This window comes from Heterodontus francisci, chromosome 7 (genome assembly GCF_036365525.1).
Source record: "Heterodontus francisci isolate sHetFra1 chromosome 7, sHetFra1.hap1, whole genome shotgun sequence".
Taxonomy (NCBI): Eukaryota; Metazoa; Chordata; class Chondrichthyes; order Heterodontiformes; family Heterodontidae; genus Heterodontus; species Heterodontus francisci.
In genome coordinates, this window is record NC_090377.1 from 136,121,610 (window position 1) to 136,147,516 (window position 25,907).

Below are 25,907 nucleotides of genomic sequence, written 5' to 3' on the forward strand. Positions count from 1 at the left end.
GTCCCAATGACTCACAAATGATACCATTGTAATCTAAATGATACCATTGTAAAGTGGGTGCAGGAGTAGAGAGACCTGGGGTGTACACACACAGATCTTTAAAAAAGGGCGGCACAGTGGCGCAGTGGTTAGCACCGCAGCCTCACAGCTCCAGGGACCTGGGTTTGATTCCTGGTACTGCCTGTGTGGAGTTTGCAAGTTCTCCCTGTGTCTGCGTGGGTTTTCTCCGGGTGCTCCGGTTTCCTCCCATAAGCCAAAAGACTTGAAGGTTGATAGGTAAATTGGCCATTATAAATTGTCACTAATATAGGTAGGTGGCAGGGAAATATAGGGACAGGTGGGGATGTTTGGTAGGAATATGGGATTAGTGTAGGATTAGTATAAATGGGTGGCTGATGTTCGGCACAGACTCGGTGGGCCGAAGGGCCTGTTTCAGTGCTGTATCTCTAATCTAATCTAATCTAATCTAAATATGATGCCCTCCCTCCTACATCAGTTCTCCAGCCATGTGTTCCATTGCTGAATTCTCCTATTCCTATGCTCACTTGCACATGGGACTGGGAGTAATCCTGAGATTACTACTTTTGAGGTCCTGCATTTTAATCTCCTTCCTAACTCCCTAAAATCTGTTTTCAGGACCACATCCCCCTTCTTACCTACGTCATTGGTACCAATGTGGGCCATGACCTCTGGCTGTTCACCCACCCCCAGAAGAATGTCCTGCAGCCTCTCCGTGACATCCTGAACTCTGGCACCAGGGAGACAACACACCATCCTGGAGTCACGTTTACTGCCACAGAAACACCTGTCTGTTCCTCTAACTAACGAATCCCCTATCACTACTGCTATTCCAGTCCTCTTCCTCCCCTCCTGTGCAGCTGAGCTACCTGTGGTGCCACAAACTTGGCTCTGACTGCACTCCTCTGAGGAACCATCACCCTCACCAGTATCCAAAATGGAAAACTGATTAGCAAGTGAGATCATAGGGGACTCCTGCACTACCTGCCTGGTTCTCTTCAACTGCCTGGTGGTCACCCATTCTCTATCTGCCTGCATGCTCCTATCCTGTGGTGTGACCACCTCCCTAAACGTGCTATCCACATAGTCCTCCGCCTCGCGGATGCACAACAGTGGCTCCAGCCACCGCTCGAGTTCCGAAAACCGGAGCTTGAGCTTCTGCAGCCGGTGACACTTCCGCAGATATGTTTGTCTGGGGCACATGGTGCTTCCATGACTTCCCACATGCCACAGGCTGTGCATTCCACTCGGCAGAGCTGCCCTGCCATACCTTAACTTTACAGACTATTTATGATAAATAGAACAGCTTACCAGGTACTCACCAAACAGCTGCGCCAAAGCAGGAACCAAATACTAGATCGTTTTTTTAAAAAAAAAGTAGTAAAATGGAGCGCCTCCTCCCCCTTCACCAAACTCGAATCTTTACACTCAGCTTGCTATCTGCAGTCCTGATTTCCCATTCTCACTGGTCTTACTCCTGGTCAAGAGTGCAGATTGTGCTGGGGATTCACACCCATTGCAATGGAGCTACAGGTGGAGCATGGAATATGAATCTTTTTTAAATGACTCAGTAGAGAGGATGTAGAGCAATAGCTACCAGGAGGCATTTGTCTGTTGTATTACCAAATATGATTGAACAGGGGAGTGTCAATGTAAACACCACTCCTAACTGTGTCATTTTACATTTGACCAGATATGCAATCTCCCTTATGGAGTCATTGCGGCACCGAAGGAGGCCATTCAGTCCATTGAGTCATGACAGCTCTCTGTAGAGCAATCCAGTCAGTCCCATTCCTCTGCTCTATTCCCATAGCCCTACAAGTTCATTTCCCTCAAGTGCCTTTCCAATTTCCTTTTGAAATCATTGATCGTCTCTGTGCCCACCGTCTTTGTAGACAGCCAGCTCCAGGTCATTACCACTCACTGTGTAAAAAAAGGTTCTTCCTCACATCCCCATGTATGTCTTGTGCAAAACCTTAAATCTGTGTCCCCTAGGCTTTGTACCATCAGCTAATGGGAACGGTTTTCTTTGTCCACATTTATCTAAGTCTGTCAAAATCTTGTACACCTCTATCAGATTTCCCCTCAATCTCCTTTGCTCCAAGTTGAATAACCCCAGCTTCTGCAGTGTAACCTTGGAACTAAAATCCCCTATCCCTGCAATCATTCTGGTAAATCTCCTCTGCTCCCTCTCAAGCACCCTCAAATCCTTCCTGAAGTGTGGTGACCAGAACTGGATTCAAAACTGTAGCTATGGCCTAACTAGAGCTTTATGAATGTGATACTTTGTCAAATGATTTCTTAAAATCCATATAGACAACATCCAGCACATTCCCCTCATCAACCTTCTCTGTTACTTCGTCAAAAAATTCAATTTGATTAGTCAAGCATGATCTGCCTTGTACAAATCCGTGCTGGCTCTCCTTAATTAACTCAAACCTCTCCGAGTGTCAATTTTTTCCCTGATTATTGTTTGTAAATTCTTACCCACACTGATGTTAAACTGACTGGCCTGTAATTACTAGGAGTGTCCTTACACCCTTTCTTGAACAAGAATGTCACATTTGCCACTTTCCCCTTAATTTAGGGAAGATTATAGCAAGCCCTTCCTCTATCTTCGCCCCCCCCTTCCCTCAGCAACTTGGGATGCAAGCCATCCGGACCAAGCAACTTATCCACTTTAAGCATAGCCAGCCTTTCCAGTACATTCTGCCTATCAATTTTCACTCCATCCATTGCCTCTTCCGTCTCCACTTCTGCCAATACTTTGACAACATTTCATTCCTTAGTAAACACCAATACAAAGTACTCATTAAGTATTCTAGCCATGCCCTGTGCCTCTAAACATATATCACCCTCTTTGTCCCTAATGGGCCCCACCTGGCCTCCTGCTACCTGCCTTCTATTTACATGCTGGTCGAGGATTTTTGGGTTCCCTTTTATGTTAACTGCCATTCTGTTCTCATATCCTCTCTTTGCCAGTCTTATTTTTGCTTCACTTCCCCTCTCAACTGGTATTTGGCCTGGTTCTCAGTTGAAATATTCACCTGATATGCATCATACACCCTCTTTTTTTAAGTTTCATTATATTCTCTATTGCCCTCATCATCCAAGGAGCCCTGGCTTTGGGTTCCCTGCCTTTCCTCCTTCTTGGAATGTGCCTACCATGTACCAGAAACATCATCTTAAAGATCGCCCATCGTTGGTTACAGTTTTTCCTGTCAGTCTTTGGTTCCATTTTACTCTGGCCAGATCCCCCCTCATCCCATTAAAGTTAGCCCTGTTCCAATTTAGAAATTCTACTTTCGATTGTTCCTTGCTCTTCTCCATTACTAAACTAAACCTTATGATACAATGATCACTTTTGCCCAAGTGTTAGCCCACAGAGACTTGTTTCATTCTCCAGCACCAGCACCAGATCCAGCAATGCCTCCTTCCTATTTGGACTGAGAACATACTAGTCAAGGAAGTTCTCCTGAACACATTTGAGAAATTCCTCCCCCTAACATTTTATTCTTAACATTATCTCAATTGATATTTGGGTAATTAAAATCCCCCATTATCACCACTTTATAGTTCTTGTATATTTCTGTGATTTCCCTGCAGATTTTCTCCTCTATCTCTCTGTCTCTGTCTCTCTCACTATTTGGAGGCCTATAGAATACCCCCAGTCATGTGATCATACCTTTTTTGCTTCTCAACTCTAACCAAATGAATTCTGTCCTTGGCCCCTCAAGGACATTCTCCCTTTGCAACACTTCCCTGATCAGTACTGCCACCTCACCTCCCTTTTGTCTTCCTTATCTTTTCTGAACTTTCCTCATATGTGAGTATTAAGCACCCAATCCTCACCATTTTTAAGCCATGTTTATACTATTGCCACTACATCATATTCCCACATAGCTGTTTGTGCTTGTAGCTCACTTCACTTTGTGCGTTTACAAAAAGCATTCTAAACCTGTCTTTGTATTCCTCATAGTCTTTCTTAGTCTGCTCCTCTCTAATATGGTACTTCTTTCCTTTCTATTTCTATATTTACGCCGTGCTGCCTAATTACAAGTCTGTAAACTCAGCTGTCATTTTTACACCTGTGTTGTAACATGGGAATCTGCTATTGGTTAGTTATTTGGACATTGTTTCCATTCAACATTAAGTATGAGAAGTGCAAAGGGAAAAGGAACAGGAAATACTGGGAACATACAACAGGTCAGCCAGCCCTTGGGAAAGGACTGGTTAATGTTCCAGGTATCGACCCTGGATCAGAATTGCAATTCTGATGAAACTTTAATCCAGCTTCTCTGTCTTGGGATGTGGAAGGCTGTGTTGTGGATTCCCAGATCTCTGTGTGAGAAGAATGTTTGGTGTACAATAAGTAGCCGTTTCACTGACTGACTCATTTTTTTATGCTAGGATGATGCACTCTCATTTGCTGAGACTGTGGGCTACCCCTGCTTGCTGCGGCCATCTTATGTCCTAAGGTAAAGTTATTAATTTCGGGCATTTGGCTCCACTTAAAATCTGTGAGAAGTGTCAGCTTTATTTTATGTAAGATGCCAAAATCTAATCTGTGCACGCTTTTGGGTACAAAACTGAGTTTTATGGCAGCTTGTTATCCAGTAGTTTTTCCTTTTTCTCTGTCCTGATGCCCTATTTTGAAGGTGCTGACTTGCTCACTCAAATGGCCATTCTTCATGTCTGAACCTAGATGGTGAGTGTTGACAGACCATTTAACTGTAGGGGGATGTCATAATTTAGCTCAACCCTGCCTTTCAACGCACATGGAGTCTCCGGCAGGAGTCACAGTGTAATCTCCAGGAGTTGGCAGCTCTGCCTGAAGCCAATTGTTGCCCTCCGATAATGTTCCAGCTGTTCCTTGTAGGATTTAGGCAGCTCATTTAAGATAAATCTGAGGGTTGATTGGAGCAAGTGTAAAGTATGAGCTTGAGTGAGCTTTACATTTCCTAAAGCAATTTCAGAAATGTATTTCTAAGTACTCTGTCTTGGATTTATTAATGTGAGCTTCCTATATACCTGTTCCTTATTGCCATAACCATGTGAATGGCTCATGGTTGGCCCAAGGTGGCGTTTGCAGTCATGGTTATGGTTAACTACGTTGCACTGTATTCAAGTCAACTGACCACCCCCTTAACTAGATTCCAGCAAAAGTAACATTGCCCTTATTTAGCACTTTTTGTCATGGTAATATTCCAAGGAGCCTTAAGATGTGAGGGAGAAGAGTTTAAAGATGTGGTTGGTCGTAGTGAACAGTGATCATCACAATTGTATTTTGAGGTTACAATGTTATTGAATGACGGAAGCTCTGTCAGTATTGTGTATCTGGATTTTCAAAAGCCTTTCATAAAATTGGTTGTACAAGACTGCATCTTGTAGGATTTGTGGGCAGACTTTAGGTTGGTTAGGAAATTGGTTATATTGGCTCAGATGAAAAGTAATGGGGCTGGTCACTAATAGAGTCATGCAGCGATCCCTGCTCTTTTCCATCTTTTATTAATGATCTGGATGAATGTATTGGGAATAGATTAATGATTTGCTGTTGACACACACATTTAGGGGGATGTTAGGACCTTGGATGAAAAATATGAACAAATTACATGAAGAGGTCTGACAGATGGGTTTCAATATAGACATATTCAAGATGATGCCTTTGGGCAGGAGCAATTTTAGGCATGTGTAGTGCTTTTGTCAAGGCTGTTGTGCACGAGAAGTCTGGGGGTTATTGTTCAGAAGTCTTTAAAGATCTCATCCCTGAACGGACAATAAACACAGAAAATAGCAATATTATCCTTACATTGTATAAGACTTTGATCTGATCACATCTAGAATACTGTCCAGCTTGTATGGTTGGAGAAACTGAGATTCTGGAAATGGTTCAGTCAAGGCCCACTTTTGATTGCTAACTTGTTTAAAGACCCTCAGGTATCATTAGATAGCTAGAGCTTTTAACCCTGAAAAAGTGAAAATGATTGCACAATGGGATTTGATTGTCGTCTTTGAAATGATGAGATTAGGTTCAGTCTGCGTGGGGATGGGTGCGTCTGTAAAATTTGCAAAAGAATTGAATTAGGTGGTTTTTTTCACAAAGTATCACCAAAATTTGGAATTAGGTGAGTATGTTTTGGCTGTAAGCATTCAAAAGGGAATAGTCAGGTTCCTGAGAGCAAGCTCTCTCGATATAGAGTCTAGGTGGGCTGACTGGGAAAGTGGTATCAGCCACTGGTCTCCTGAAGCTCAGGAGCCAGAGAGGAACTTTGCAAAGTTATTTTCTTATATTGGCCTATAATTATTTCATTTCCCTAGAACATTTTGTGACCCGTGAGGGAGGAGGGTTGGTGCTGCATGTAGGTTGCACCATATTGGGATGGAACATTGATTGTCTTTTCTGGCCCTTTTTTCAAATATTCTTCTCTTTGCCTCCAGGATGATAAGCTTTATATGGACTTTTTAAACTGCTTTATATATTTTATGCCTACCGAAGTGAGGGATGTTTATGTTCGAGTGCACAAACACTCCCAAGGCAGATGCAGCACAGATTAGATTCTGAGCTAAGCTCTGTCTACACTGTCCCATCAAACATTCCCATGAATAACACTAATTAGACACAGTGTATGGTCCCTCTGCAAGTATGATTTCAAAATTTGCATATGGCATCAAATTGTGGGTATAGTTAATACTGGTGAATATTATGGCAAAAGACAAGACTTATTAAACTTGCAGAATGAGAGGACACGTGGCACATGAATTTCAATATAGGTAAGTGTAAGGTTGTATATTCTGCCAGGGAGAATACGAAGGTCACAGACTCTCTCTGGAAAATTAGAGTCCAAATAGGGTTGATGGACCTAGGAATTTACATGCACAAATCGCTGAAAGTAGCAACACAGGTGCATACAGCCATAAAGAAAGTAAACCAAGTTCATTCCCAGAGGACTATAATTAAAAAGTGGAGGAGTTATGTTAAACTTGTGTAGCATTTTGGTTAAGCCACAATTAGAATACTGTGCATAGCTCTGGTCTCCATATTATTAAAAAGGACAAAAAAGGTGTAAAAAAAGATTTACAAGAACTATACCAGAACTGAGAGGTTATACTGATCAGAAAAGATTGAACAGGCTAGGCCTCTAGAAAAGAGAAGGCTGAGGGTTGATCTGATAGAGGTCCTTAAGATTCTGCAAGGATTTGACAGGATAAACATAGAGAAGATGTTTCCACTGATAGGAGAGGCCAAATCTAGGGGCCATAAATATAAGATAATCACTAATAAATCCAATAAAGAATTCAGGAGAAACTTCTTTATGCAGAGAATGGAAATTGCTACCACAGACGTAGTTCGGGCAAATAGCATAAATGCATTTAAGGAGAAATTAGATACCCTATTAAGCCCCTTCAATGAGATCACCTCTCATTCTTCTAAACTCCAGAGAGTATAGACCTACATTTTCTCAGCCACTCATCTTAGGACAACCTTTTCATCCAAGGGACCAATCAAGTGAACCTTTGCTGTACCACTGCCAATGTAAGTGTATCCTTCCTTAGAAATGGAGATCAAAACTGCAGACACTATTCTAGGTGTGGTCTCACCAAAGCCCTATACAATTGTAGCAAGACTTCCTTATCCTTGTACTCCAATTCCCATGCCATAAAGGCCAACATGCTATTTGCCTTCCTAATTAATTGATGTGTACCTGCTAACTTTCTGTGTTCCTAGTGCTAGTATGCCCAAGTCTCTCTGAACATCAATATTTAAAAGTTACATGCCTCTTATAAATATTCTGCTTGTTATTCTTACTACCAAAGCGAATAAACTCACACTTCCCCACATTATACTCCATCTGCCACCTTGTTGCCCACTCATTTAACCTGTCTATATCTCTATGCAGCCTCTATGTGTCCTCCTCACAACTTACATTCCCATCTAGCTTTGTATCATCAGCAAACTTGGATACATTACTCTGTCATTAATATAGATTGTAAATAGCTGAGGCCCCAGCACTGATCCTTGCGGCACTCCACTAGTCACAGCCTGCCAACTTGAAAATGCCCCACTTCTACCTACTGTCTACTTTCTGTCCATTAACCAATCCTCCATCCATGATAATATATGACCCCCATCTCCACAAGCCCTTACCTAACCTTTTGTGTGACACCTTATTGAATGCTTTTTGGAAATCCAAGTATTATACATCTACTGGCTCCCCTTTATCTACCTGACTAGTTCCATCCTCAAAACTTTGAAATAAATTTGGCAAACATGATTTCCCTTTCATAAAACCACATTGACTCTGTCTGATCATACTATGATCTTCTAAGTGCATTGTTCAGACTTCCTTTTGGAAAATCATAGCCAGTGCATCCACTATCTCTGCAGCTACCTCTTTTAGAAGCCAAGGATGTGAGCCATCAGGCCCTGGGGATGTGTCGGCTTTTAGTCCCTTAAGTTACTGTAATACTTTAGCTTTGCTGATATTAATTTAATTTCCTCACTCCTATTAGCCCCATGTTTATGCTCGATTTCTGGTATGTAATTTGTGCCTTTGACTGTGAAGGCAACTGCAAAATATTTGTTCAAGGTCTCTGCAATTTCCTCATTCCCCATGATAATTTTTCCTGTCTCTGCCTCTAAGGGACCAGCATTTACTTTAGCTATTCTCCTCCTTTTTATATATTTGTAAAAGGTTTTTCTATTCCTGGCTAGTTTGCTGTCATTGTATTTTTTCATTTTTTTAATCAACTTTTTGGTTTCTTTTTGCCAGTTTCTAAAAATATCCTAATCCTCAGGCTTACCACGATGCTTTGCAACATTATAAGCCTCTTATTTTAATCTAATACTGCCTTTAACTTTCCTAATAAGCCATGGATGGATTTTCTTGCTAAGTTTTTGTTTATTAATGGAATTTTTTTTGTTGAAAATTTTAAATAATTACCTCCATACCTTTTTGTCTATTTACCCATTTAACTTTGTTGAAGTTTAAGATTCTTGTTTTGGACTTGAGTATGTCCCTCTCAAACTTAATATGGAACTCAATTGTATTATGATCACTTTTTCCCAGAGGATAAATTACTATGAAATTATTAATTAACTCTGCCTCATTACACAGTACTAGATCTAAAATAGCTTTATCACTAGTTGGTTCTACAGTGCATTGTTATAGGAACTTGTTGTAAAAGCATTCTACAAACTCATCTTTGCCAATTTGATTTGTCCAGTCCAGATGAAGATTAAAGTCTTCCATGTTTATTACATTCTTTGTTACAAGTTTCAATTATTTCTTGCATAATATTCTATCTATAACGACTGTTAGAACATCTCCCATCCACGTTTTCTGATGTTTGTTACTAATAATCTCCACCCGTACTGATTTCACCTGCTGATCTTCTGAAGCAAGATCCTTTCTTACTACTGTTCTTATGTTATCCCATATTATCTTGGCTACTCCTCCTTTTTCATTCTGCTGTCTTTTTGAAATGTTAAGTTCGCTGAAATGTTTATTTCCCATCCTTGCATTCATGGGTAGGGTTTTGCCCTTTGGGTGGAGACCCTGACGCCAGGGTCAAATGGAGGTCACAACTTCGCACTGTGTGGTAACAGTCACCCAGCAGTACTTTTCCCTGAATTTGCCAATTAGTGGCTAAAGGTTGGGCTTGCTGTCCAATCAAGGACGGTGGCAGGCTCTTGAAGCTGGAGGGCCAATAGGAGGCTCTCCAGCACTGCAGGAGACAACATTGACTGGGATTCACTTAGTGTTAGAGGTCTAGATGGAGCAGAATTTGTCAGGAGCATCCAGGAGGGTTTTCTAGAGCAGTATGTAAATAGTCCAACTCGGGAAGGGGCCATACTGGACCTGGTGTTGGGGAATGAGCCCGGCCAGGTGGTTGAAGTTTCAGTAGGGGACTACTTTGGGAATAGTGATCACAATTCCGTAAGCTTTAAAATACTCATGGACAAAGACGAGAGTGGTCCTAAAGGAAGAGTGCTAAACTGGGGGAAGGCCAACTATACCAAAATTCGGCAGGAGCTGGGGAATGTAGATTGGGAGCAGCTGTTTGAAGGTAAATCCACAATTGATATGTGGGAGGCTTTTAAAGAGAGGTTGATTAGCGTGCAGGAGAGACATGTTCCTGTGAAAATGAGGGATAGAAATGGCAAGATTAGGGAACCATGGATGACAGGTGAAATTGTGAGACTAGCTAAGAGGAAAAAGGAAGCATACATAAGGTCTAGGTGGCTGAAGAAAGACGAAGCTTTGAAGGAATATCGGGAATGTAGGACCAATCTGAAACGAGGAATTAAGAGGGCTAAAAGGGGTCATGAAATATCTTTAGCAAACAGGGTTAAGGAAAATCCCAAAGCCTTTTATTCATATATAAGGAGCAAGAGGGTAACTAGAGAAAGGATTGGCCCACTCAAGGACAAAGGAGGAAAGTTATGCGTGGAGTCAGAGAAAATGGGTGAGATTCTAAACGAGTACTTTGCATCCACCGAGGAGAGGGACATGAAGGATGTTGAGGTTAGGAACAGATGTTTGATTACTCTAGGTCAAGTCGGCATAAGGAGGGAGGAAGTGTTGGGTATTCTAAAAGGCATTAAGGTGGACAAGTCCCCAGGTCCGGATGGGATCTATCCCAGGTTACTGTGGGAAGCGAGAGAGGAAATAGCTGGGGCCTTGACAGATATCTTTGCAGCATCCTTAAACACGGGTGAGGTCCCGGAGGACTGGAGAATTGCTAATGTTGTCCCCTTGTTTAAGAAGGGTAGCAGGGATAATCCAGGTAATTATAGACCGGTGAGCCTGACGTCAGTGGTAGGGAAGCTGCTGGAGAAGTTACTGAGGGATAGGATCTATTCCCATTTGGAAGAAAATGGGCTTATCAGTGATAGGCAACGTGGTTTTGTGCAGGGAAGGTCATGTCTTACCAACTTAATAGAATTCTTTGAGGAAGTGACAAAGTTGATTGATGAAGGAAGGGCTGTAGATGTCATATACATGGACTTCAGTAAGGCGTTTGATAAGGTTTCCCATGGTAGACTGATGGAGAAAGTGAAGGCGCATGGGGTCCAGGGTGTACTAGCTAGATGGATAAAGAACTGGCTGGGTAACAGGAGACAGAGAGTAGCAGTGGAAGGGAGTTTCTCAAAATGGAGACGTGTGACCAGTGGTGTTCCACAGGGATCCGTGCTGGGACCACTGTTGTTTGTGATATACATAAATGATTTAGAGGAAAGTATAGGTGGTCTGATTAGCAAGTTTGCAGACGACACTAAGATTGGTGGAGTAGCAGATAGTGAAGGGGACTGTCAGAGAATACAGCAGAATATAAATAAATTGGAGAGTTGGGCAGAGAAATGGCAGATGGAGTTCAATCAGGGCAAATGCGAGGTGATGCATTTTGGAAGATCCAATTCAAGAGTGAACTATACAGTAAATGGTAAAGTCCTGGGGAAAATTGATGTACAGAGAGATTTGGGTGTTCAGGTCCATTGTTCCCTGAAGGTGGCAACGCAGGTCAATAGAGTGGTCAAGAAGGCATACGGCATGCTTTCCTTCATCGGACAGGGTATTGAGTACAAGAGTTGGCAGGTCATTTTACAGTTGTATAGGACTTTGGTTCGGCCACATTTGGAATACTGCGTGCAGTTCTGGTTGCCACATTACCAAAAGGATGTGGATGCTTTGGAGAGGGTGCAGAGGAGGTTCACCAGGATGTTGCTTGGTATGGAGGGCGCCAGCTATGAAGAGAGGTTGAGTAGATTAGGATTATTTTCATTAGAAAGACGGAGGTTGAGGGGGGACCTGATTGAGGGGAAAAGTTTAGGGGGGATATGCGTGGAAAGTTCTTTACGCAGAGGGTGGTGGGTGCCTGGAACGCGTTACCAACGGAGGTGGTAGACGCGGGCACGATAGCGTCTTTTAAGATGTATCTAGACAGATACATGAATGGGCAGGAAGTAAAGAGATACAGACCCTTAGAAAATAGGCGACAGGTTTAGATAGAGGATCTGGATCGGCGGTGACTGCAACAACTACCGTGGAATCTCCCTGCTCAGCATAGTGGGGAAAGTCTTTGCTCGAGTCACTCTGAACAGGCTCCAGAAGCTGGCCGAGCGCGTCTACCCTGAGGCACAGTGTGGCTTTCGTGCAGAGAGATCGACCATTGACATGCTGTTCTCCCTTCGTCAGATACAGGAGAAATGCCGTGAACAACAGATACCCCTCTACATTGCTTTCATTGATCTCACCAAAGCCTTTGACCTCGTCAGCAGACGTGGTCTCTTCAGACTACTAGAAAAGATTGGATGCCCACCAAAGCTACTAAGTATCATCACCTCATTCCATGACAATATGAAAGGCACAATTCAACATGGTGGCTCCTCATCAGACCCCTTTCCTATCCTGAGTGGTGTGAAACAGGGCTGTGTTCTCGCACTCACACTTTTTGGGATTTTCTTCTCCCTGCTGCTTTCACATGTGTTCAAGTCCTCTGAAGAAGGAATTTTCCTCCACACAAGATCAGGGGGCAGGTTGTTCAACCTTGCCCGTCTAAGAACGAAGTCCAAAGTACGGAAAGTCCTCATCAGAGAACTCCTCTTTGCTGACGATGCTGCTTTAACATCTCACACTGAAGAGTGCCTGCAGAGTCTCATCGACAGGTTTGCGGCTGCCTGCAATGAATTTGGCCTAACCATCAGCCTCAAGAAAACGAACATCATGGGGCAGGACGTCAGAAATGCTCCATCCATCAATATTGGCGACCACGCTCTGGAAGTGGTTCAAGAGTTCACCCACCTAGGCTCAACTATCACCAGTAACCTGTCTCTAGATGCAGAAATCAACAAGCGCATGGGTAAGGCTTCCACTGCTATGTCCAGACTGGCCAAGAGAGTGTGGGAAAATGGCACACTGACACGGAACACAAAAGTCCGAGTGTATCAGGCCTGTGTCCTCAGTACCTTGCTCTACGGCAGCGAGGCCTGGACAACGTATGCCAGCCAAGAGCGACGTCTCAATTCATTCCATCTTCGCTGCCTTCGGAGAATACTTGGCATCGGGCAGGACTATATCTCCAACACAGAAGTCCTTGAAGCGGCCAACACCCCCAGCTTATACACACTACTGAGTCAGCGGCGCTTGAGATGGCTTGGCCATGTGAGCCGCATGGAAGATGGCAGGATCCCCAAAGACACATTGTACAGCGAGCTCGCCACTGGTATCAGACCCACCGGCCGTCCATGTCTCCGCTATAAAGACGTCTGCAAACGCGACATTAAATCGTGTGACATTGACCACAAGTCGTGGGAGTCAGTTGCCAGCATTCGCCAGAGCTTGCGGGCAGCCATAAAGACAGGGCTAAATTGTGGCGAGTCAAAGAGACTTAGTAGTTGGCAGGAAAAAAGACAGAGGCGCAAGGGGAGAGCCAACTGTGCAACAGCCCCGACAAACAAATTTCTCTGCAGCACCTGTGGAAGAGTCTGTCACTCCAGAATTGGCCTTTATAGCCACTCCAGGCGCTGCTTCACAAACCACTGACCACCTCCAGGCGCGTATCCATTGTCTCTCGAGATAAGGAGGCCCAAAAGAAAGAAGGAGGATGACACAAAACTTGGTGGGAATGTGTGTTGTGAGGAAGATGCAAAGCAGCTTCAAGTGGATTTGAACAGACTTAGTGAGTGGGCAAGAACATTGCAGATGGAATATAATGTGGAAAAATGTGATGTTATCCACTTTGGTAGGAGGAATAGATATGCAGAGTATTTCTTAAATGGTAAGAAATTAGAAAGTGTAAATGTACAAAGGGTCGGTCCTGGGTGTCCTTGTCAATAAGTCACTGAAAGCTAACATGCAGGTGCAGCAAGCAATTAGGATTTGTTTTATCCAGGGTCGCTCCTCTCTCTCTCTCCTGCAGTCCTGCTTTCGAGCTTCGTTTTATCATGGGTCGCTTCTCTCTCTCTCCCATAGGTCTTGCTGTCAGGCCTTTCTTTATCCTGGGTCGCTCCTCTCTCTCTCCTGCAGGCCCCATCCCGGACCTTGTTTTATCTTTGATCAGTCCTGTCTTTCTCTTGGAACATGAAGAACTCTCTTCCACAAAAGACAATTGGTGCTCCATCAATTGTAATTTTAAAACTGAAACTAATAAACTTTTATTAAATAAAGGAATTGAGGGTTATGGGAAAAAGCGGGGAAATGGAGTTGGCTTGCAGATCAGCCATTAAGCCATTGAAATGGTGGAACAGGCTCAAGGAGCTAAATGGCCAACTCCTGTTCTTATTTTCTTGTGCTCCCAAAGCAGGTACAGCACGGATTCGAGTCAAGCTCCCTCTACACTGTCCCATCATACACCCCAGTGCCGTTACAGCACAGGTTAAATACAGTGTAAAGCTCCCAATATACCATTATATAGAAGAGTTCTCTTAAATTCCTGAGTGTGACTTTTTTCCAATTCTCACACCAGCTGCTGAGCGTGCACGGTTGGGGGTAGGATGCGGGCAAGTGGGATGGGGGTGAGTGGGGTGCTGAATCAACTGCATTGCAGGGGAGTTGAGATGGGTGTGCAGTGGTGGGAGTGGACAAGCTGAGAGCCAGTGCTGTGCAGAGCCAGAGGGAATTGCTGAGCCAGCTTTCTTCATGGGCAGTGTGGGGCTGTGCTACAGTGAGTCAGCTGTGTCGGGGTGGGCTGAGTCAGCTCTGTGAGGTGGGTGGATGAGTAGGTAAGTAAAATTTAGCAGCCAGTTCTTGCTGATGTGTAGAGGTTTGACACCATCGTTTCATTTTGACTTCCACAGTGGTTCAGCGATGAACGTGGCTCATGATGCAGCGGAGATGAAGAAATTCCTTGCAGAGGCAGCACGTGTCTCTCAGGTACCTGCTCCCATTCTACCTTGTGTTGATGTCTGACTATGTTCACTCTGCTGCTAAGAGCAGCCTGCAGTTTTAAATGGTGACAACAATGTTGATGTTCAGACGGGTATGGCAGTCCCTGTACAAGATATACAGAAAGTTAACATGCAGTTACAGCAAGCAATTAGGAAGGCAAATGGTATGTTGACCTTTATTTCAAAGGGGTTACAAGTACAAGTGTAAGGAGGACTTAGTGTAATTGTACAGCACTTTGGTGAGACTACGTCTGGAGTACTGTGTACAGTTTAGGCCTCTACCTAAGGAGAGTGTTATGATCCCCATGGAGATCACAAACCAATCCACCCACTGACCCCAATTTAGAAATAAAACGCAAACAGACAAGATATCACTTTTGTAAGTTTTACTTCAACACTCAAACAAAAACCAACAAAACTTAGACATGAACTAACAGTTAAATCATGGTCAAGCTTAAAGATTACACATTAATTATCAGATGCAACAAAGATAGATCTCTCAGTTCTTCTGGATGGTCCTCTCAGCAAAGGTAACACCAATTAGTGCCACAATATCTTTAAGGTTTTTGAACTTTTCAAGTAGATCTCCAAATCCCGACTTCTAAGATGCAAATGCTGATTTCCATTCAATAGTAGTTACCCTGAAATCTGAACTCCATCGATAGCGTCTGCACCGAAACTGCACACCCTTTCGGAACCTCCATGGTTTCTCGCAACAGTCTGATGGCATAGTTCCACGGATGTTGCCTTAAGTACTTCTTTAAGTCACGGAAAACAGCTGTAGCAACTTGCACCCTGAGGGCCAGGCTCCAGAAAACAGGTTTCAATTACAGCAACTTTGTTTCTTTAAAATACCAGCTTGCTGTTTCACCTCCGCAACTGCAGAGTGATCTTCTAAACTGAAACCTGAGCTCCAGTCACATGTCTCTGGTCACACCCCTGATCGTAGGACTGATTGTTTTAACTGGTTTCATCCAGTTGATTTCCCCAACCAATGAGATTAAAGAATTGAATAATAAACGGGAAGGACAGTGAATGAGTCAAATCAAGTACAGAAAGAGAAAGTAAGAGAGGGAAGGAAAGACTGGATTAAGAGGAGAAAAGAGACAAAGGAAAAGGAAGACGGAGATGTCAAATGAAAAAATTGGTGTTTTTAAAATCTCCAGCAACAATTTACAACCTGAAGGATTGAAACTCAACAGTTTGAATTGTTTACTTTCTGGGCTGAAGAGGTTGATTGACGATCATTAGCAATTATCACGTTTAAAAGGGCACTTATGCTGATAATTACTACTCGACTTTCTGTGGCAAGTTCAATGGACAGTTAATGTACAAATACATCAATTTCAGGAACATCGTGTATGGATTTGGTAGCATAATGGCCATGTTACTAGACTAGCAATCCAGAGGCCTGGACTAATGATCCGGAAATACGAGTTCAGATCACACCACAGCTACTATGGACTTTACATTCAATTAATTAAACGAATATGGAATAGAAAAGCTAGTGTCAGTGGTAATGCTAAAGCTACCAGATTTTTATAAAAACCCATCAGGTTCACTAATGTCCTTTAGGGACAGAAACTGGACATCCTTACCTGGTTTGGCCTACATGTGACTCCAGACCCCATGTGATTGACTCTTAACTCTGAAATGCCAAAGCTAACCATGGGAGAGGGGCAAATTGTCCAGCAACTTGTGATTTGTAGTTCCTGGTGTATCTCTTTTTCATCACAAGTCGCTTGGTTGTTTATACATTAATAATGGTGAGCGTCCTTCACACACTGGTATTTTTTTTTTAGCAAACTCTAACCCATTAATCTTTGAAAATCTCTATGCAGTTTAGAGATAAATGAATTTATAATGTGAACCTCAGTGTTGTTTCTTTGCAAAGCAAACCATTCTGGTTGGTTGTTGGATTGCTGACACATTGTTTGTTGCTGATCAATGAATAATGTTACCTTTGTTCATATCTGGGATGTGCGCATCGCTGGCTAGGCCAACATTTGTTGCCCATCCCTAATTTCCCTTGAGAAGGTGGTGGTGAGCTGCCTTCTTGACCCGCTGCAGTCCATGTGGTGTAGGGAGACCCACAGTGCTGTTAGGAAGGGAGTTCCAGGATTTTGACCCGGTGACAGTGAAGGAACGGCAGTATAGTTCCAAGTCAGGATGGTATGTGGCTTGGAGGGAAACTTGCAGGTGGTGGTGTTCCTATGCGCCTGCTGCCCTTGTCCTTCTAGGTAGTAGAGGTCGCAGGTTGGGAGGTTTTGTTGAAGGAGGCGTGGTGAGTTGCTGCAGTGCATCTTGTAGGTGGTACACACTGCTGCCACTGTGCGCCGGTGGTGGAGGGAGTGAATGTTGAAGGTGGTGGAAGGGGTGCCGATCAAGTACGCTTCTTTGTCCTGGATGGTATGGAGGAGTTTGGGACATTGGATGTAAAGCACGATTCGGTGAGTATGACTACGTCAGGCTGTTGCTTGACTACTGTGTGGGACAGCTGTTCCAATTTGGCACAAAGTCCCTCGATGTTGGTGAGAAGGACCTAGCAGGGTTGACTGGGCAATATAAAGCACAGTTCCCCAGCTGATCTAGTTGATAAAGCTGCGACTCACTTCATTACTGAGCCATTTAAGAGACATCTTGACAAATGCATGAATAGGAAGGGAATAGAGGGATACGGGCCCCGGAAGTGCAGAAGGTGTTAGTTTCGGCAGGCATCAAGATCGGCGCAGGCTTGGAGGGCCGAATGGCCTGTTCCTGTGCTGTACTGTTCTTTGTTCTTTGTTTGTTCATACAAACCAGAAAGTCCCAGCTTCCATTCCTGGCCAGTACTGAGTTCGCTGGTGTTAAATGGAATGTGGCAGTGAGGTGTGCTGTAAATAACTCAATCCCTGTGACTTAGCAAGGAAGAAATTAGCCAGGCTTCCTCTCCTGGTTGTTATACAGTGATTACAATTTGCTTTCTATGGGAAATTTAAAAGAAATTCTCAATATAGGCATCGCTGGCAAAGCTGATATTTATTAGCTGCCCTGTTTCCCTGAGAATTTGGTACAATTGAGTGGCTTGCTAGGTTACCTTAGACAACAGTTCAGAGTTAGCCACTTGGCATCACATATCGACCAGACTGACTAAAGGCCGTGGTCACTTTTACTGATCCCAGCTAAATTCTCAAACTGCCATGGTGGGATTTGAACTCTCATTCTCTGGATTAATAGTCCAGTAACAAGCATTGTACTACTGTAACAAAAACAAGAAATGCTGGAATCACTCAGCAGGTCTGGCAGCATCTGTGGAAAGAGAAGCAGAGTTAACGTTTCGGGTCAGTGACCCTTCTTCGGAACTGACAAATATTAGAAAAGTCACAGATTATAAACAAGTGAGGTGGGGGTTGGGCAAGAGATAACAAAGGAGAAGGTGCAGATTGGACCAGGCCACATAGCTGACCAAAAGGTCACGGAGCAAAGGCAAACAATATGTTAATGGTGTGTTGAAAGACAAAGCATTAGTACAGATTAGGTGTGAATATATTGAATATTGAACATCAGCAAGTGCAAACCTGAAGAAAAACAACCTGAAAAAAACAGTGGGTAAGCAAACTGAACAAACTTGCAGAAGCTCAACGCCAACTCACAGACACCTCTTCCTACCTCCCTCTGGACCATGACCCCACCACCGAACATCAAGCCACCGTCCAAAGGACTGTCACTGACCTCATCTCCTCTGGAGATCTTCCCTCTACAGCTTCCAACCTCATAGTCCCGCAACCCCGGACAGCCCGCTTCTACCTCCTTCCCAAAATCCACAAACGGGACTGTCCTGGCAGACCCATTGTGTCAGCCTGCTCCTGCCCAACTGAACTCATTTCTTCCTATCTGGACTCTATCTTTTCTCCGCTGGTCCAGTCTCTTCCCACCTACATCTGTGACTCTTCTGACTCCCTCGTGGGTTCTTAATTGTGCTGAGTTGATCACTGTTCCTGCGTTGTGGCGTAGAACTGCGGGCACTCACCGTCTAGGTTCAGATTTGTCTGAGGTACTAAAGGACAGATGTGTTTGTGGAACTATAACACTTACACTTTGAACACAAGATGGGGAATTTATTTTATTAATTCTTGGAATGTGAGCATCACTGACAAGAACGACATTTATTGCCCATCCCTAATTTCCCTTCAGAAAATGGTGAGCTGCCTTCTTGAACCGCTGCAATCCATGTGGGGTAGGTACACCCACAGTGCAGTTCCAAGATTTTGACCCAGCGACAGTGAAGGAACGGCGATATAGTTCCAAGTCAGGATGGTGTGTGGCTTGGAGGGGAACTTGCAGTTGGTGGTGTTCCCATGCGTCAGCTGCCCTTGTCTTTTTTGGTCTTGGCTTTGGAAGGTGCTGTCAAAGGAAGCTTGGTGAGGTGCTGCAGTCGTAGATGGTACACACTGCTGCCACTGTGCATTGGTGGTGAAGGGAGTGAATGTTGAAGGTGGTGGATGGGGTACCAATCAATCAGGCTGCTTTGTCCTGGATCATGTCGAGTTTCTTGAGCTGCACCCATCCAGGCAGGTGGAGAGTATTCCATCACACTCCTGACTTGTACCTTGTAGATGGTGGACAGGCATTGGGGAGTTACTGACTGCAGAATTCCCAGCCTCTGAGCTGCTCTTGTAGCCATGGTATTTAAGTAGCTGGTTCAGTTCAGTTTTTGGTCAATGGTAGCCCCCAGGATGTTGTTAGTGGGGGATTCAGAGATAGTAATGCCATTGAATGTCAAGGGGAGATGGTTAGATTCTCTCTTGTTGGAGATGGTCATTGCCTGGCACTTGTGTGGCACAAATGTTACTTGACACTTTTCAGCCCAAGCCTGAATGTTGTCCAGGTTTTGCTGCATGCGGGCATGGACTGCTTCAGTACTTGAGGAGTTGTGAATGGTGCTGAACAATCATCAGCGAACATTCTCAGTTGTGCACAAAAAGCCATTCCTGTTAAAAGCCACTCGTTGGGAATTTCCAAAGAAGAATTGATTCTGATAACACTAATCCATCTCTCTGTTCACTGCAGGAACATCCAGTTGTCCTGACCAAATTCGTTGAAGGAGCTCGAGAGGTTGAAGTTGATGCAGTTTCAAAGGATGGGAAGGTAAGGATAAAATTTTATGGGTTTGATTTTCAATTCAGGGTCAGAAACTTGACGCCTGGATAATTTTTGGGTCCCAGCCCTGTGCCACAATTGCCCTAACTGGGCTGGAGGCAAGCTCAGCACCCAATTCGTGATGCCGAGTCTCACCAGGAGGCAGGAGCTGCCTGCAAAGGTGGAGGGCAGCCATGATGCGGCTTGTCGACCAAATGAGAGGTAATGCGCACAATCTGACACAAGATCCCAGATCCTGAGATGTTTCACCTTATTTTGAAAAAAGCTTTAACTTCTGCCCATATTGAACCTGTGTACTACTCTGCACCAGACTGTTCGGGAGTGCTGATTTGCTGATTGGAAACTGCACCCTTGCACTCCCTGACCCATGAACAGGCTCGAGGAGGAGTTTAACAAGTCGTTAATTGGAGGCGAGCAGGTACCTGACTCCAGATCCAAAGGCGCCTTTTGGGAATGGGATCTTCAATCTGTGCCCACGCCCTTGCTCGCCCACCCCAAAGAGCTTTGAAAATCCAGCCCAATGAGTCAGTGTTTAATTTGTGTCAAGAACACAATGCATCAGTTACCTGTAGCATCTGAGCTTCCGCTGCCAGGCCCTGACTGATACAGAAGATCCAACCAGCCCATTAATGTCTGTTCTTTCCACAAGTCAAATACTAATGTGTCCAAACACCAAATTACTGGAATGTGTCCTATCATTTTAAAATATGACCCATCGTAGATCCATAGACCATATGTGTCGTATCCCATAAGACGCAAACATCTTATTACAGTGTGTCCTGACATAAACCCATACACATGAGCTGGATTTTTCCATGGGCTTCGGGGATCACGAGCCAGCACTTGCTGCTAGTGAGAACAACTGCGCAATCTTCTGGGAGGCAACCTCCCAATTGGCGGCATCTGAATCGCCATCCTATTAAGGACGGCAGGTGGGTTCCCGAAGCTGCAGGCCCAATCAGAAGGCCAGCAATTCTGGATCCTTGACAGCGTCACTGGGAGAAGTGGGTGCTGCTGAGGCAGGTCGGGGACCACAAACACACCTCAACATGGAGGTTCGCTCACTGGCCAAACACAGAAGGGCAGCACTGAATACTGCTGAAGCCGGTAAGGACATGGGGATGGAAGGGAATCCCCTCTGCAGGCCTATTCATTGGGGTGGTGGAGTGGGGTGGTGGGGTGGTGGCCTTTCATTCCAGGGCTCCGCCATAGGGCATGGAGCCTCTGGCTCTGATGGCCCACAGGCTTACTGCCCATAGGCTGCCTCGAATGAGGCAGCAGCCTCAGCACATGGTGGGGGGGCCACTCCACCATTGATTAAATCCTGCCACAGGCTCAAAATGACCACTAAATGTGGCCTTAATTGGATTAATTTGTTGCCAGCCTCTGTGGAGCAGGCAGCCAACCTGATTCCCAACCTGTCCCTGGAAATGTCCCTCAGAGGTGGAAATAGAAACAGAAAATAGGAGCAGGAGTAGGCCATTCAGCCCTTTGAGCCTGCTCCACCATTCATTATGATCATGGCTGATCATCCAACTCAGTAACCTGTTCCCACTTTCTCCCCATACCCTTTGACCCCTTTAGACCCAAGAGCTATATCTAACTCCTTCTTGAAAACATACAATGTTTTGGCCTCAACTGCTTTCTGTGGTAGCGAATTCCACAGGCTCACCACTGTCTGGGTGAAGAAATTTCTCCTCATCTCAGTCCTGAAAGGTTTACCCCATATCCTTAGACTATGACCCCTGGTTCTGGACTCCCCCACCATCGGGAACATCCTTCCTGCATCTACCCTGTCAAGTCCTGTTAGAATTTTATAAGTTTCTATGAGATCCCCCTCACTCTTCGGAATTCCAGCGAATATAATCCTAACTGACTCAATCTCTCCACATACATCAGTCTCGCCATCCCAGGAATCAGTCTTTTAAACCTTCACTGCACTCCTTCTGTAGCAAGAACATCCTTCCTCAGATAAGGAGACCAAAACTGCATACAATATTCCAGATGTAGCCTCACCAAGGCCCTGTATAATTGCAGCAAGACATCCCTGCTCCTGTATTCGAATCTTCTCACTATGAAGGCCAACATACCATTTGCCTTTTTTTACCGCCTGTTGCACCTGCATGCTTACCTTCAGCGACTGGTGTACGAGAACACCCAGGTCTCATTGCATATTCCCCTCTCTCAGTTTATATCCGTTCAGATAATAATCTGCCTTCCTGTTTTTGCTACCAAAGTGGATAACCTCACATTTATCCACATTGTACTGCATCTGCCATGCATTAGCCCACTCACTCAACTTGTCCAAATCACCCTGCATCCTCCTCACAACTCACCCTCCCACCCAGTTTTGTGTCCTCTGCAAATGTGGAGATATTGCATTTAGTTCCCTCACTGCACAGTGGCGCAGTGGTTAGCACCGCAGCCTCACAGCTCCAGCGACCCGCGTTCAATTCCGGTTACTGCCTGTGTGGAGTTTGCAAGTTCTCCCTGTGTCTGCGTGGGTTTCCTCCGGGTGCTCCGGTTTCCTCCCACATGCCAAAAGACTTGCAGGTTGATAGGTTAATTGGCCACTATAAATTGCCCCTAGTATAGGTAGGTGGTAGGGAAATCTAGGGACAGGTGGGGATGTGGTAGGAATATGGAATTAGTGTAGGATTAGTATGAATGGGTGGTTGATGGTTGGCACAGACTCGGTGGGCCGAAGGGCCTGTTTCAGTGCTGTATCTCTAAACTAAACCCTCCGGTCTGTTCCAGAGTCTGTAGAAGCTTGGAAGATGACCACAACCATCCACTATTTCTAGGGCCACTTCCTTAAGTACTGTGGGATGCATACCATCAGGCCCTGGGGATTTATTGGCCTTCAATCCCATCAATTTCCCCAACACCATTTCTCTACTAATACTGATTTCCTTAAGTCATTCTCACTAAGCCCTGTGTTCCCCAACATTTCTGGTATGATATTTGTGTCCTCCTTTGTGAAGACAGAACCAAAGTATGCACTTAGTTGTTCAGCCATTTCTTTGTTCTCCATAATAAATTCCCCTGTTTCTGACTGTAAGGGACCTTCATTAATCTTCATTTGTCTTCATTAATCTTTTTCTCTTCACATACCTATAGAAACTTTTACAGTCAGTTTTTATGTTCCTTGCAAGCTTGCTCTCATACTCTATTTTCCCCTTCTGAATTAATCCGTTGGTCCTCCTTTTCTGAATTCTAAACTGCTCCCAATCTTCAGGTCTGTTGTTTTTTCTATCAGATTTATATGCCTTTTCCTTGGATCTAATGCAATCTCTAATTTCCCTTGTAAGCCATGGTTTGGCTACCTTCCCCATTTTACTTTTGCACCAGACAGGGATAAACATTTGTTGCAGTTCATCCATGCGCTCTTTAAATGTTTGCCGTTGCCTATCCACTGTCATCCCTTTAAGTAATGTTTCCCAATCCGTCATAGCCAACTCATGCCTCATACCTTCATAGTTTCCTTTACTAAGATTCAGGACCCTAGTCTCAGAATCAACTTCGTCACTGTCCATCTTGATGAAGAATTCTGTCATATTATGTTCGCTCATCCCCACGGGGTCTCGCACCACTAGATTGTCAATTATTCCTCTCTCATTACACAATACCCAGTCTAGGATGGCCTGTTCTCTCGTTGGTTCCTCAACGCATTGGTCGAGAAAACCATCCCGTATACACTTCAAAAATTTCTCTACGGTATTGTGACTAATTTGATTTGCCCAATCTATATGCAGATTAAAATCACCCATAATTACAGATGTTCCTTTATTGCATGTATCTCTAATTTCCTGTTTAATGCCATTCCCAACATCACCACTACAGTTTGGGGGGTCTATATACAACCCTCACTAACGTTTTTTGCCCCTCAGTGTTTCTCAGCTCTACCCATACAAATTCCACATTGTCAGAGCTAATCTTTTTCCTCACTATTGCGCTAATTTCCTCTTTAACCAGAAATGCAACTCCACCGCCTTTTGCTTTTTTTCTGTCCTTCCTAATTACTGAATACCCCTGGATGTTCATTTCCCATCCCTGGTCACCTTGCAGCCATGTCTCCGTTTACATGAATTTGCGTGATTAATTCATCCACTTTATTGCGAATGCTCTGCGCGTTAAGGCACTTAGCCTTTCAGGCTTGTCTTTTTAACATTACTTGTCCCCTTCCCACTATTTTTCACTGTGGCCCTGTTTAATTCTGGCCCTTGATTTCTCTGCCTATCACTTTTCTTATTCCCCTTACTGTCTTTTGTTCTTGTCTTTGATCCCCCCTCCTCTGACTCCTTGCAAAGGTTCCCATCCCCCTGCCATTTTAGTTTAAACCCTCCCCAACCACTTTAGCAAATACTACCCCTAGGACATTAGTCCCAGTCCTGCCCACGTGTAACCCATCCAGTTTGTACTGGTCCCACCTCCCCCAGAACCGGTCTCAATGTCCCAGGAATCTAAAACCCTCCTCCTCATACCATCTCTTCAGCCACATATTCATCTGATATATCCTGCTATTTCTACTCTGACTAGCACATGGCACTGGTAGCAATCCTGAGATTACTACCTTCGAGGTCCTGCTTTTCAACTTACTTCCTAACTCCCATTTGTACCAATGTGTCAGAGAGTTGTCCCACGCAACTTCCCGCTATTACCCCAGCCCTCACACCTCCAACTCTGTCTCCACCGGGCTGGTAAAATACAACTCTATATGTATTCAATCATAGAAATGCAGGCTGTATTACAAGGTGTATTTTCATAAACCCAGAGTATCTGGGCTTACTTTACCGATCTCAATGTAACACTGTGCGGGGACAGTGCATCTGGGTTTATTTACTCAATCCCAGTGTAACACTGTGCGGGGACAGTGTGTCTGGGTTTACTTTTTGTTTTTTTATTTGTTCATGGGAAGTGGGCATTGCTGGCAAGGCTAGCATTTATTGTCCATCCCTAATTGCCCTAGAGAAGGTGGTGGTGAGCTGTTTTCTAGAACTGTTGCAGTCCATGTGGGTGTAGGTACACCCACAGTGCTGTTAGGAAGGGATTTCCAGGATTTTCACCCAGCGACAGTGAAGGAACGGTGATATAGTTCCAAGTCAGGATGGTGTGTGGCTTGGAGGGGAACTTGCAGGTGGTGGTGTTCCCATGCATCTTCTGCCCTTCTAGGTGGTGGAGGTCATGGGTTTGGAAGGTGCTGTCTAAGGAGCCTTGGTGCGTTGCTGCATTGCATCTTGTAGATGGTACACACTGCTGCCACAGTGCGTCGGTGGTGGATGGAGTGAGTGTTCCTCATTGGGGTGCTTATCAAGCAGGCTGCCTTGTCCTGGATGATATTGAGCTTCTTGAGTGTTGTTGGAGCTGCACCCATCCAGGCAAATGGAGAGTATTTCATCACACTCCTGACTCGTGCCTTGTAGATGGTGGAGAGCCATTGGAGAGTCAGGAGTTACACACCGCGAAAGCCCTAGTCTCTGACCTGCTGTTGTAACCACGGTATATATATGGCTACTCTAGTTCAGTTTCTGATCAATAGTAACCTCCAGGATTTGCAAGTGGGGGATTCAGTGAGCTAATGACATTGAATGTCAAGGGGAGATGGTTAGATTCTCACTTGTTGGAGATGGTCATTTCCTGGCACTTGTGTGCCACAAATGTTAGTTGCCACTTTTCAGCCCAAGTCGAGGTATTTTCCAAGTCTTGCTACATATGGACACGGACTGCTTCAGTATCTGAGGAGTCAGGAATGGTCCTGAACATTGTGCAAACATCAGCGAACATCCACACTTCAGAATTAAACCCAGATACACTGTCCTCAAACAGTGTTACACTGCAATTGAGTAAATAAACCCCGAAACAC

The 25,907-nt window shown here is 44.5% G+C and overlaps 1 protein-coding gene across 1 annotated transcript in view; it reads left to right on the forward strand.

Annotated features, from left to right (window-relative positions):
- The window catches only part of cps1 (carbamoyl-phosphate synthase 1, mitochondrial), a 260,110-nt gene that overhangs the window by 185,829 nt on the left and 48,374 nt on the right, over positions 1 to 25,907 (forward strand). Inside the window, exons 27-29 of the mRNA XM_068036228.1 lie at positions 4,429 to 4,496; positions 14,816 to 14,891; positions 19,955 to 20,032. Of these exons, the coding sequence (XP_067892329.1) occupies positions 4,429 to 4,496; positions 14,816 to 14,891; positions 19,955 to 20,032 (222 nt within the window). The remainder of the gene's footprint in view (positions 1 to 4,428; positions 4,497 to 14,815; positions 14,892 to 19,954; positions 20,033 to 25,907) is intronic.